The 11,802-nt window shown below is 53.2% G+C and overlaps 5 protein-coding genes across 5 annotated transcripts in view; 2 read left to right on the top strand and 3 right to left on the bottom strand.

Annotated features, from left to right (window-relative positions):
- Positions 1–178: 178 nt before the first annotated feature.
- GUITHDRAFT_110709 (hypothetical protein) lies at positions 179–3,297 on the bottom strand (the record flags this gene model as incomplete). The annotated part of the gene is made up of 20 exons (XM_005830217.1): positions 179–216; positions 259–308; positions 358–465; positions 616–644; positions 768–842; positions 896–954; positions 1,008–1,067; positions 1,130–1,177; positions 1,232–1,293; positions 1,593–1,619; positions 1,872–1,929; positions 1,988–2,167; positions 2,224–2,389; positions 2,652–2,687; positions 2,734–2,773; positions 2,833–2,884; positions 2,930–2,979; positions 3,031–3,095; positions 3,150–3,220; positions 3,279–3,297. 20 exons carry the CDS (start codon positions 3,295–3,297, stop codon positions 179–181), a joined length of 1,293 nt encoding a protein of 430 aa, XP_005830274.1.
- Positions 3,298–4,734: 1,437 nt separating this feature from the next.
- On the top strand, positions 4,735–6,538 carry GUITHDRAFT_110708 (hypothetical protein; the record flags this gene model as incomplete). The annotated part of the gene is made up of 11 exons (XM_005830216.1): positions 4,735–4,775; positions 4,835–5,091; positions 5,137–5,231; positions 5,412–5,525; positions 5,584–5,670; positions 5,712–5,789; positions 5,838–5,894; positions 5,943–6,032; positions 6,107–6,153; positions 6,197–6,252; positions 6,492–6,538. 11 exons carry the CDS (start codon positions 4,735–4,737, stop codon positions 6,536–6,538), a joined length of 969 nt encoding a protein of 322 aa, XP_005830273.1.
- Positions 6,539–6,814: 276 nt separating this feature from the next.
- On the bottom strand, positions 6,815–7,393 carry GUITHDRAFT_110707 (hypothetical protein; the record flags this gene model as incomplete). Its single annotated transcript, XM_005830215.1, has 4 exons — positions 6,815–7,058; positions 7,137–7,203; positions 7,255–7,300; positions 7,388–7,393. The coding sequence occupies 4 exons, from the start codon at positions 7,391–7,393 to the stop codon at positions 6,815–6,817; spliced, it is 363 nt and encodes a 120-aa protein (XP_005830272.1).
- Positions 7,394–9,151: 1,758 nt separating this feature from the next.
- Positions 9,152–10,126, top strand: GUITHDRAFT_163895 (hypothetical protein; the record flags this gene model as incomplete). Its single annotated transcript, XM_005830214.1, has 7 exons — positions 9,152–9,239; positions 9,289–9,368; positions 9,417–9,493; positions 9,542–9,623; positions 9,668–9,715; positions 9,856–9,918; positions 9,962–10,126. 7 exons carry the CDS (start codon positions 9,152–9,154, stop codon positions 10,055–10,057), a joined length of 534 nt encoding a protein of 177 aa, XP_005830271.1. The 3' UTR covers positions 10,058–10,126.
- Positions 10,127–10,151: 25 nt separating this feature from the next.
- GUITHDRAFT_153315 (hypothetical protein) overlaps positions 10,152–11,802 on the bottom strand; it is a 3,744-nt gene continuing 2,093 nt past the window's right edge. Inside the window, exons 5-13 of the mRNA XM_005830213.1 lie at positions 11,615–11,659; positions 11,520–11,567; positions 11,431–11,475; positions 11,083–11,128; positions 10,979–11,039; positions 10,757–10,813; positions 10,508–10,556; positions 10,390–10,467; positions 10,152–10,305 (exon numbers count right to left, since the gene is read on the bottom strand). Coding sequence (XP_005830270.1) covers positions 10,255–10,305; positions 10,390–10,467; positions 10,508–10,556; positions 10,757–10,813; positions 10,979–11,039; positions 11,083–11,128; positions 11,431–11,475; positions 11,520–11,567; positions 11,615–11,659 — 480 coding nt within the window. The 3' untranslated portion in view covers positions 10,152–10,254. The remainder of the gene's footprint in view (positions 10,306–10,389; positions 10,468–10,507; positions 10,557–10,756; positions 10,814–10,978; positions 11,040–11,082; positions 11,129–11,430; positions 11,476–11,519; positions 11,568–11,614; positions 11,660–11,802) is intronic.

The raw sequence follows: 11,802 nt of genomic DNA, 5'->3' as shown, positions 1-11,802 counted from the left end.
AGGAGGAGGAGGAGCAGCAGCAGCAGCAGGAAGAGAAGGGAAGTGCAGCAGGAGCAGGAGTTGGTGTTAGTAGAGGCCTTGAAGACGAGAAAAGGAACTGGATGTATAAAACAACATGAAGGCGATGGGAAGAGTTTGATAGGGAGGAGATGACAAGGTTGGAGACGAAGGGGTAGAGTCATGTCAAACAACAAACAAGACACCACAAGAACTTGACTGAAAGCTTCATCACATCACAGCGAGTTGAGATTCGCTCACCCCTCAATCTCTTCATGACAGTTGTCACACGCGCAATGACAGTCACTGAGCTGCAAGGAAAATCATGGACAATGCCGCTTTCATCATCCCACCGCAAACCTTCTCGAGAAGTCCTTGAGGTCAGTTGTGTCGCCCAGAATGTCTGTCGCGACTGACGGCGTCCTGACTATGTTGTCCCACTCTGATTGAGACGATTCCAGCTCCACTCTGCTCATTCTTGTCATAGGAGGAGGAGGAGAGGGAGGAGGAGGAGAGGGAGGAGGAGGGAGAAGGAGGGGAGGGAGAGGGAGGAGGAGGATATTGTAGGGTGGTGGTGATAGTGGAGGAGGAGGAGGAAAACGAATATGAGTATCTCACATATCATCCTTCTTCTCCTCGTCTTTCTCCTGCCGGTGCATGTCAATCAACGTCAACACCATCGTTGCATATCAACAATTTATCTATATGTAACATGATTCAAACGTCATGGCAATGACGTGTACTAACACTTCACTTCCCTCAGATCTCACCTGCGGAGCTCCGTCGAGATCTCCTTCTTCAAGAAACTTCCCTTTCATGGTCTTGGTCGACACCACATTGTTGTGCTGCTTAAAAACACATCAGCTTGTCAAACAAGAGAGCAATCAGCACAAGTCACCATAACTCTCATGTGCGCGTTCACCAGCGAAACAGTCTCCTTGTTCACATTCGGCGTATCTTGCATGGTTTCCCTACAGTCAGCTCCTTGCTAACTCTTCACAGCTCCTTACCGAGTAGCGAGCTCTCATCCACTGGAAGCTTCCACGGTGACTTGTTCAGCTCCATTTGCTCTGTTCGCAGAGAGCTCAGCTTCTTTCACGCGCGCTCATGGCATCATAGCAACATGTCTCACCATATCGTCGGATCGCTCGTGGCGTCTTCCCGTAGCTCAACTGCCCGCCTGTGTCGGGGTTGATATCAGGGAGGAGGCGATAGGAAGTTTGCTGATTGTTACCGACGAAGATATTGTCATAAGATGTCTGACTATGACGATGAGGAATACTCGCCTCCCACACGCTGCCGATATGTTAAAACTTGATTTCATCCTCCTCCTGCTGCTGCTGCTGCTGCTGCTGCTGCTGCTGCTGCTCTCTTTTCTCTTGCCTCATTTTCATCTCTTGTCTGATTTCCCTATCACTCTCCCTCCCCCCTCCCTCCTCGTCTTCGTCGTCCTCTCCATCAAACATGCTCATCTCGGTCTTGTCATCAATTTCTCTTCTTCTCCTCACCTCTCCTCCGCTTCTTTCCTCTCCTCCAAGATCTCATGCCAAGAAGCAAAACAGCTCGTATGGAGATGCGCCCGGCATTCCCGGCACCACCATTTCACCTTGGAGCCGTTTTGACTGCGAGCAATACAATCAGAAGTCCGGCATGATTCTGGTCAAAACACGAGAGCCATTTAACTATCATGTACACCGAACAGATTTGCTCGCTCTTCTCTCCTCTCCTCTCCTCTCCTCTCCTCTCCTCTCCTCTCCTCTCCTCTCCTCTCCTCTCCCCTCCTCTCCTCTCCTCTCCTCTCCTCTCCTCTCCTCTTCGCTCTCCTCCACTTCGCTCCGCTCCTCTTTTTCTCTTGTTGTTCCCCACCTCCTTACCCGCATATCTTACAGTACCACGCGTGCGGAGCTTCTTCACCGTAATGATCTCGCGGGGCTATAAGGGCAGGAGCAGTCTTAATGGACAAGACAACACGGAAGCACAGCAGACTGACATGTAGACTGAGGCTTGTCGGAGATCAGCTTCCTGGCGGACATTACATTCCTCGTCTTGCGAACGAGGTCGTTGAGCGTGAAACTTTTCTTCATGAGCAACGATGGCTGCTTGCTCTTGGTCTCAAGGTCGTCGAAGGATATGACATTCGACTTTGTTGTCTCCACAGTCTCCACTACATCTGAAGCAGGTGCAGCAGGCGTCGTCAGGAATCATAGCGTCTTCCCTCCGCTGCACCTGGAGCGATGTCAAGGTCCTCCCTTGTAGTCTTGCCGTTGAGGGAGAGGGAGAGGTCTGTCGCGTCTTCAACTTCTACCGTCAAGGTTTTCTGCTCTTGCGAGCTCTTGTCCGGGTCGCTGAAGGCGTAACTGACTCGTTTCGTTGCACTCGCGGCCCTTCTTGGCTGAGCATCCTGTCAAGAATCCTCTTCTCCCTCCCCCTTCCTTTCAATCCCCTTTCCCTCCCCTCCCCTCCCCTCTTCCCCCTCCCCTCCCCTCTCCCCCCTTCCCCATCCCTCCCTTTCCCTCCCCCTCCCCCCTCTCTCCCTCTCCCCTCTTCTCCCTCCCCTTCCCTTCCCTCTTCTTGCCTTGACTTGCCTTGCCTCTCCCATGCCGACCTCTCCTCTGTCCTGCTGTCCTATCCCTCCTGCCTCTCTCCTCATTCACCTGATCACCCTCCAACGATTTCCCTCCCAAAGGCGCCTGCACTTCATCAGTATCTCTCCCCGCGTCTTCCTTCATCTCATACAGTCTGCGGCCTCAGCCAAGGTCTTGGTCGCACAGACTTTCTGAAGCATGCTGATCAGTCTTCCCATCCCCTCCTCCTCCTCCTCCTCCTCTCTCCCACTTGTCCGCCGGGATCCCAGGTGCCCGCGGCTTCTCCCTGGCCTTCAGCGCAGCTGCGACAATCTCAACGGCCGCACGTCAAATTCTTCACTCCCCACCCTCGTCCACCTCCCGTGGAGTCTTCACCTGCATATCCCCGAACAAGCATCTACGTCCTCTGACGTCAAACTACTCCCCCAACAACCTCCAGTCAGGCTACCGATGCCGGGAAAACACCCATCCTCCGCTCCAGATCCTCGCGCCGGCAGAGATCGGCCGCAGGCTCTTCTCACGTCACCATCAGCCTCCGCCGTCAGCATCGAGCGCCTTCTTCCTCACCTTGTGCTCGCCTCCGGAGGCGTGTAGAGAAGCACTTTTGGGCCTCCTCCTCAGCGGATCGCTGTCACGCTCTGAAGAAACTGCAAGTTACGAGGGATAGTTGGAAAGGAGGCTGGATCAATCACTGACTTGTCTTGTAGATGTTCATGGCAACAAACAAATTGATAGCCCCTTAGTCTCTGCTTCAACCAGCGCAGAGTCGAGTCATATAAGTTGAACGCAGGGGAATCAAACTATAGCTCTGCAGGAATTTGCGTACGCAACGTGATTAGTCGGAATCCTTCAGCGATCGCAAACAACAGAAAACGATCTGTCACGATGATGTTAACGAATGCAAACGACTCAAGCAGAAAACAGATCTGATCAAGGATCGATATCGCCAGATTTTCTCATTTCATGCAGCTAGACAATGCAAGTCTGCACTCTCCTACCCCTCCAGTCACTGTCCTCCTTTCTACATCTATCCCGTTCCACTTTCTCCTGTCACCTTGACCTCCCTCGCTCCCTGAATTCCATGCCTTCCTCGCTCGGCTTTAGTGCCTGCCATTCCTGCTGCTCCTGCGGTGTCTCCCTGCCGCCCGGGCTTCCTTCCTGCCTGCCTCTCTTCCTGCCTGTCTTTCTGAACCAGGCTCCCTTCTTCCCTCCCTCCTTCTCTCCTTCCCTCGTTACCCCGCTCCCTTCCCTTCCCTTCCTTCCCTCCCTCCCTCCCCTCCCTCCCCTCTCTCCCTCCCTCCTCTCCCTCCCCTCCCTCCCTCCCTCCCTCCCCTCTCCCTCCCTCCTCTCCCTCCCTCCCTCCCTCCCTCCCTCCCCCTCCCTCCCTGCCTCGCTCGCTTGCTCGCTCACTCTTCTCCCTCACTCGCTCACTCGCTCACTCGCTCACTCCCTCCCCTCCCCTCCCTTCCCCTCTCTCCCTCCCATCCTCTCTCTCTCCCTCTCTCCCTCCTTTCTCTCCGGTTGGTTGCCATACATCCTGAGCCGTTTGACTAGCAAAGAACTTTTCAGTCAAAATCAGTACCTACCCCTTGAATACCAGCTTCAGTACCCACCCCATACAGATTTGTACCCTACCCCCTAAACTCGTCATTTAGCCCGATTATACCACCCCTTGCACCTCCCTCATTTTGTACCCACACGCCATGGTGCTGGCCGCTGCGTCCTGGGCAGCTGCCTCGCCAGCCAAACCCTCATCCTCGCCCCGCACGATCATATCTCCCGCTCTGTCTTCCTCCCTCCTCCAACGCTCCTGGTCCTCCCAGGCCTCTTCTCTCTCTCTCCTATCCCCTTCGTCCCCATCCTCCTCACCAATGTTCCACATCGCGGATCTCGCATTCTTGCTCGCTCCTGCGGCTTTCTCCCATTCCCCTTGCAAGCATCTTCCAGGGATCAGAGCAAACAATCGCTGCTCCCGTTCCTCTCCGGTGCCATCGTGTTTCAAACGCATCCGCCGTGGTCGCTCGCTGGTCGGAGGAGCGCGTTGCAACGTGAAGGTTTGTGGAGGAGAGGCTCTATGAAGGTCACATTCACCTTCTTCTCATAACAGCCAGAGGACAGCGAGAAGGGGGCAGCGTACTTCTCTGCCGAAGTTATGGAGTCGGGCAATCTTTTCCTCGCTTGGAGCCTCTTGAGGTGTTTGTTTGTGGGGAGGGGGGAGGTGGAGGGTTGGGATTCATTGCAACATGCGACAGGAATCAGGCTCTGCTAGGGGTGACATCACTGTTTACCATCCAGACACTTCAGTACGAGGATACGATCACAGCCCTAGGAAACGCAGGAGTCGGCATCCTCCCTCTGATCCTGATCGTGCTCGGTTCGTTCCCGATCTTGTTCCTGGGAAACAAAATCTCTACGTCGGAGTCGAAGGCTTTCATCGACATCAACTTCTCTACCAACATACTTGCGCTCAAGTTGTTCGGATCCAAGGAGAACATCCCGTTTGCCTTCGGTTGACTCGTGTCACATAGCGTTCGCTCCTCTAAACTTGCTCCAGGGGTCTCGTCGGTACTTGGTGCAATTACCGGGTTATGCGAAGAACTGTCCTTCCGCGCCCTGGGTCTGCCGATTCTGGCCAAGAGGCTGGGAGAGGTGTGGAGAGCATGTCTTGTCCTACGTGTGTATAGAACATGCCTGCAGAACATGATCGTCTAGGTAGAAGATAGAACATGTTCTATGTAGAATATGTCCTGCGTACTCAGTTTGCACATGTCTTGTATGCAATCTTGGCGATGAAACGTTTGTGGTTGAGCTTGTACCTGTGTCCGACAGGCTGGAGATCCGAACGTTCTGCTGGGATTGCTGGCATCCTCATTGGTGTTTGGGCTGGCCCACTGGTCCATCGGCGGGAGCTGGAAAGACAACTCGGTTGTTGTCCCGTTACAGGTACGTATCGTCTTCGAGGCAGCCGGTGTGAGATGGTGAGATGCTCCAACCTGTTCAGATCCTGACGGGACTCTGGTTCGGCGTGCTCTACATCCTGTCAGGATACAACTTCCTGGTCAGACCTTCCGGACTTCCTTCTGTGATAGTGAGAAGAACAAGTTCGTCTGACTGGACGCTCCTTGACAGGTTCCGGCGGGGGTGCACGCCATCTACGATGCCTACACGCTCATCGACGCGCACCTGGCAAGCACCAGCCAGCTGAAGGTCTGACAAGTCGAAAGTTGCTTCCTCCTCCACTCAAACCGATGGCAGTATGCTCAAGCGAGATCGTCCTCAGCCAAGTTCCTTCCCATCGGGCCGGCGGATGCGGTGTGCTGGCTGGTTGCCAGTGCCCGCCAGGTCTGACAGCGGACGCAGTCCAGCACGCGAGAGAGGATCCAGCAGAACAGCAGATTGATCTTCTACCTCGCTGACACTTCTCGTGATGGGATCCTGCAGCTTCCAGAGGTGACAGGACACTCAACAATGCTGAAGCAGCACTGTACACCACCCGCTCACTCTCCTCCTCTCCTTCCTTTCAGATACGCGCAGCCATCCAGCAGCTGGGCTACCGCCCCGATGAGACATTGTGACGAGTTTGGATGCGACCGACCGACTCTGACATCATGCAGACTGCTATCTCTCTTCCAACAAGCGGACAGGAACCAAGACGGGGCCTTGGACCTCAGTAATTCTCTTGTCCTCTGCCGATGTCATGACTGACGTTTTTCGTGTCTCGTGTCTCCTTCCGAATGTTTTCTTAATGTCAAGATGAGTGGAATAGCTTCGTGGAGCTCTTGAGAGAACAGCCTGCATCAGGTAACTACTCCCACTCCCAGCACCACTCCCAGCACCTCATCCTGTCCCTTCGATGATCCTTGGCATCTACCCCTCTCCATCCCCTGATGACTCACACCTGTCATCCAGCTATCATGCCTGCCGAGAAGAAACAGCGCCTGCTTGGATTCCGATAGGTCAGGCCGGGTCAAGAGCATATTATCATCCATCTTTGAACTGGTTCAAGAGCAACAGAACCTTGGCAGGTTTTGCAACAACTGCCTGAAGGAGGAGAAAACCAACTCAGGCACGATTTCAGCATTCCATTTGTCCTTCATCCCCTTCTTGGGATCCCCGTTCTCCTGTTTCCCGATGATTGGACGCCTGAGAAAAGTTGGGGAGGGGAGGAGCGCGCGTTGACATGGAAGGGAAGAAAGGGATCGGACAAGATGCTGATATTGAATGCACAAGTGCTATCTCCTCTTCTTCGAGCTCCCCATCCCCCCCATCAGCTGCCCCCCTGCTGTGTACAGCCCTCCAATAGCCATCAGCAGCCCGAAGAAGGAAGCTGCCGGCAGCAGGCGCAAGTCACCGCAGACGTGAGCCCCGAACTCAACAAGGGGCGTACCTAAGTGATTGTAACACCAGAAGAAGAGCGAGACGAACTGCCAGAAGAACGTCTTGTTGACTAGCTCCCCGTCCCACTGGCTCATGTACCTGCAAATGTCCACGATTCACCATAGCACGCGATCGCACATCATTCGCAGGTGCTTCGAGGGTAAGCAGAGGAGTTACCATGTAAATGATCCCCAGAACACGACGAGGAAGACGATCTCCCAAGGCTGCGGGAGTGTTTCAGCGGCTGGCAAAGGAGCAAATGAGAGGATTGGTACCTGAAGAGACTTTCGCACACCCATAATGATAACAAGATCACCAGCTCGCACGAGTGACTCCTGAACCTGTACAACAGAGGTGAGTGGGCGGCTGCATCTAGACTTATTCACAGTTCCTCTTTCCCTGACCCTGATTCATCCACCTGTTCCTACCGCCATGCGCTGTAAGATGTTCACCGTTCCCTGATCTCCTCATTCCTCCTCCTCCTGCTTCCTCCACGTCCTCCTCCTGACCCTACTAGCAACGCTCCCTCCTACCACTCCCTCCCTCCCTTGTCTTCTCTTCCCTCTCCCCCTTCCCCCTCTCCTCCTCTCTTCCATCCCACTGTTCTGCTTGCGCATTCCCAAAAACAAATTATCCTTTATTGACTGAAAAAGAAGGGCAAACCGGAGCAAACAAAGGAGGGGGTTTAGAGGGTTTAGAGGGTTTAGGAAAAACAAAAGCTTGTAAAGGGTCAAAAAAATATTTTCAAAATAATCAGAAAATTTCAAATGACAAGCTAATTTTATAAGTTTTCACCGCTGTCTGATTATAAAATAGCACCTGACCCATCATACACCCACCTACCCTTACAGTTCAGCTTTGACACCCTACCCCACCACCTCTGAATTCTACAACCTTCACAACATAACGCTAATGTCTGGACCAAGGACTACCTTGGCAACTATACCACCACCCCCCCGCATCAACCACCCACCCTGGGGTATGTGAAACTCCGCGTTCCACCCCAACTCATTTTGAAGTACCCCTGTCTATATATTGTGTGTACCCACCCCTCCTCAACCTTTCGACTTTTAGGGGCCAGGACAGGGATGTTAAAATTTTCACACAACTGCTATATTTTCGAGAGATTTTTCAAATTTTTAAAATTATATGAGAAAATTGTCCAATTTTTCACACAAATTAATGATAATCTACCAATTTACAGGAATAGATACCCCCCGGGGAAAATATATTGTTGCCATGGAATCGCACCCCCGCCACCCAATGAATGTATTGAGACTTCTCCCACCAAGGGTCTTTTCTCCAAAAATAATTTCAAATTTCGCCCACCTTCATACCACAATGCAGCTAAGTTGATGTACAAATTTGGTAATAAACTAAATTTAGTATAATTAAGTTTAGTTAATATAGTTCAATCGTACCCCAGCGTTTCTACGCTTGTGGGGAAATTGAGTTCCGAGTGGGCGGGAAATACAGCGGCCAATATGCAGGGTATAGCAGGCGACAGCGATGGTGGAGTTGGAGACGGTGGCGACAACGATCGCAACCGTGAGATGCAGAGGATGATAGGGCAGTGGGATGAGACGATGATGGTGGTTGCGATGGATATGTTGAAAGATGCTGGATTGAAGGAGCAGGGGATGGATATGGAGAGCAGTGTTTATTGGTGATTGAGGCGAAAACCTATGACTGGCTACGAAGAACATTGGATCAAGATGGATCGAGGAAGCAAAATGGATATGAGAGCAGACAGTAGATGCAATGCTGTGCGGTGTGAGGCCTACCAGACGATGCAGAAGTTGCGGGCTTTTATGGTCAGTGCAAATCGAGCAGGCAGTAGGAAGGAAACATGTTAGGTGTGATACGTGTTGTTTGAATATTGAAGGATGGTTCAAGAAGTTGAATTACTGGAGGGATTCTTTACGGAGGACGGAGGACAGAATGAAATATGTGATAGCATGGCCAGATGATGGGGAAGTGATTTGAGCAAACTAGAAGTACATGAATGAAGCGAGCGAATTAGAAGTACAGGAATGTAGTAGAGAGATAATGTGTAGGGTGTAAGAGGTACATCATTCTTTGTTTCAAGATGGTATGATAATCAATCTAACCACTCGACTTTCTCTTCTCACCTCTCACTATCACCTTCGAAACTTACCTCTTGGCCTGGGGCTCGCAGAAGTCTTGAGAGGATGTCTGGTGGTCGCCCAAAGCGACCTATGTCGGCATGGCTGCTGTTCTGTGAAGCGAAGCGCGATGAAGTGAAGAGGGACAACCCTGGTGATGTGAATGCCAAGAGGAGGGCACAGGCATCTCACGGTATCGGCAGAAATTGCCTTCACGGAGATCAACAAAGTCATCGCGGGGAAGTGGAAGGCGTTGACGGAGGAAGAGAAGAAGCCCTTCGAGGTTTGTGCGACCTCCTCCTCTCCCCTGTTGCTAACTCAGTGCGGGCAGGAGGAAGCAGCAAAGCGTTTCGAAGAGTACAAGGGCAAGAAAGCTCTGTACGAGGCTGAATGCGGCGACGTGTACTAGTGAGTCATGAGGGGGAAGCTAAGGGCCCGGCCATGACGCCAATGCAGCAACAGGAGAGTCTACGACGAGCCTGAGTACACGGGCAAGAGGAGGCGAGTGAAGGATGTGAACGCGCCGAAGAAGGGACAGGTAAAGTCGATTACTGACTCTTGTTGGCTTTAACGACTCGTCAGAACGCATACATGCTGTGGTGCCATAGTGTGAGGGAGGATCTTCGCAAGGTGAGAGAGCATGAGGAAGAGAGACAGGAAGAGGACAGGGAGGAGGGAGAGAGTCAGGAAGGGGACAGAGGGGAGGTAGAGACCAGCCTGAGGCGAAGTGGAAGGGAGAGGAGGAGGAGGAGGTGACGCGCTCCGAACAGGCGAATCCCGAAATGCCAATGAAAGACATCCTTAGGGAGCTGGGCCAAAAATGGAAGGACCTGGTACGGTGACGCATGTGTGCCCCTGGTTGTGATGGTTGTGTAGGATCCTTCTGAGAAGGAGAAGTGGGAGGAAAAGGCGAAGGAGGACCGAGATCGCTTCCTGCGTGAGAAGGAGGAGTATGAGAGCATCCGATATTGAAATGCGAGAGACGAAGAGGCGGAGATTGCTGATCGTCCTGTTCTTATATCATAAATTTAGTTTGAAGTGACAGGGCAAGGCGTGAAGAGAGAAGGAGCAAGACGAAGTTTATTCACAAACATGTCGCTATCGACATCCTGGGCTTCTCAAACAAAAACACACACAAAAAAAATCATCAGAAATCTCCTCCCCTCCTATCAGGTGCTCTTCAACACTTGAACCACAGCGTTTGCTACACTTGCCGCGGCCTGCAAGATACCGTTCCCGTCAGCACCAACAGCAGGAAAGAGATGGAGGAGAAGCTCTATCTTCAGTCTGCCTTCCTCCCTCACCTGCTCGTCTAGGGACGAGACGTTGACTCGTCCTCCGGGAGCCACATAGCACGCGTGATCCTTCTCCAGTGAAAGCACCTGCGCCGCGTTAGCACCGTCGTGGAGAGGCTGGACGCACCTGCTGCTCGTTGAGGTAGAGTTGGGTGAAGAGACCGAATCTCGGAGCACTGGAGAAATGTGAGGAGAGAGGGAGGGGAGGCGAAGGTGGGAGAGAAGGAGGAAGGAGGGGAGTAACAGATACCAACGGTGACGTAGAGGGGAAAAGGGAGAGCAGGAAGAGAGGAGGGGCAGGGGTAAGGAGCAAGGGTACGAGGAAAGGAAACGCCGGTGGGGGGAGGGAGGGCGAGAGTCTCGAAAGGAGATGCACCTGAACTTTGAATCTAGACCTCCCTTAGATAGCGCCTGAGCGAACGCAGCATGAGCCCTGCCGTATCCTCGTCAGAACCTCATTCTCTCAGCCCCGTCCCATCCTGCACTGCCTCCACGCCCGCGTTCTTATCCTTCTTCCCCTCCTCTTCTTCCTCTCCCCCACCACCTCCTCTCTCCTTCCCAACTCCCTGCCCCCTCCGCGTCCCGAGTCCCCTTGAACCTGTTGAGGGTTGTGCGCGTCTCGGCCAGCTCCTGCTCCCATTTCTTGCGCAGCTCGGGATCTTGTGCGAGATCAGGAGGGGGAGGAGGGGCAGGATCGGGTACCTGAGAGGATGGTGCTGACGATCTTTGCTCCGAACAATGGCGGGACCTGGAAGGCATGGAGGAATGAGATGAGGAGGAGGAGGAGGGAGGAGCGAAGGATGGAGAAGGGGGGGTGGGGAGGAGGAGGTGATTTTGCACATTGAAGGAGATTGAGGAGGAGGAGGAGAGACGAGTCCTAGAGATGACAACAGGCTGGCGGGTAGGGGGTGGGAGCTCGGAGAAGAAGAGAAGGAAAAGGAGGCAGAAGGAGGGAGAAAAGGAGGAGTAGAGAGTAGAGGACCGAGTAGTTGTGTCTGATCTTCAGCTTGCATCTGCTGTCTACACACGATGCAATCTCCGGAGTCTCACAAGCAACAAAAAGCTGCCGACACGTTCGCCATAGAGCCCGAAGTTCTTGACGCAGATAAGAGACAGAACGATCGGGGAGAGCTCGTTACCTTCGAGCATGAGCTGCAAACAGCAAACTCCAGACCGGCGTCAAGGAACTGAAACGCTCGTCAACGGTGATGCAACGCCGGCGCAACGGAAGTACCTTTCGAACGATCTGGATGTCCTCGTTCAAACCACGTGCGAGCCCCTGCCGAAACCATATGAGGATGAAGTTTAAGAAGGGAAGGGGGCGGGGGAGGGGGGGGGGGGAGGTGAGGGGAAGGGGAAGGGAGGGGCGGGGAGGGGAGGGGAGGGGAGGGAGGGAGGAGGAGGGAAGGAAGGTAAGGTAAC

Source organism: Guillardia theta, assembly GCF_000315625.1.
Source record: "Guillardia theta CCMP2712 unplaced genomic scaffold GUITHscaffold_47, whole genome shotgun sequence".
Taxonomy (NCBI): domain Eukaryota; class Cryptophyceae; order Pyrenomonadales; family Geminigeraceae; genus Guillardia; species Guillardia theta.
This window is presented reverse-complemented; position numbering and strand designations above follow the sequence as displayed.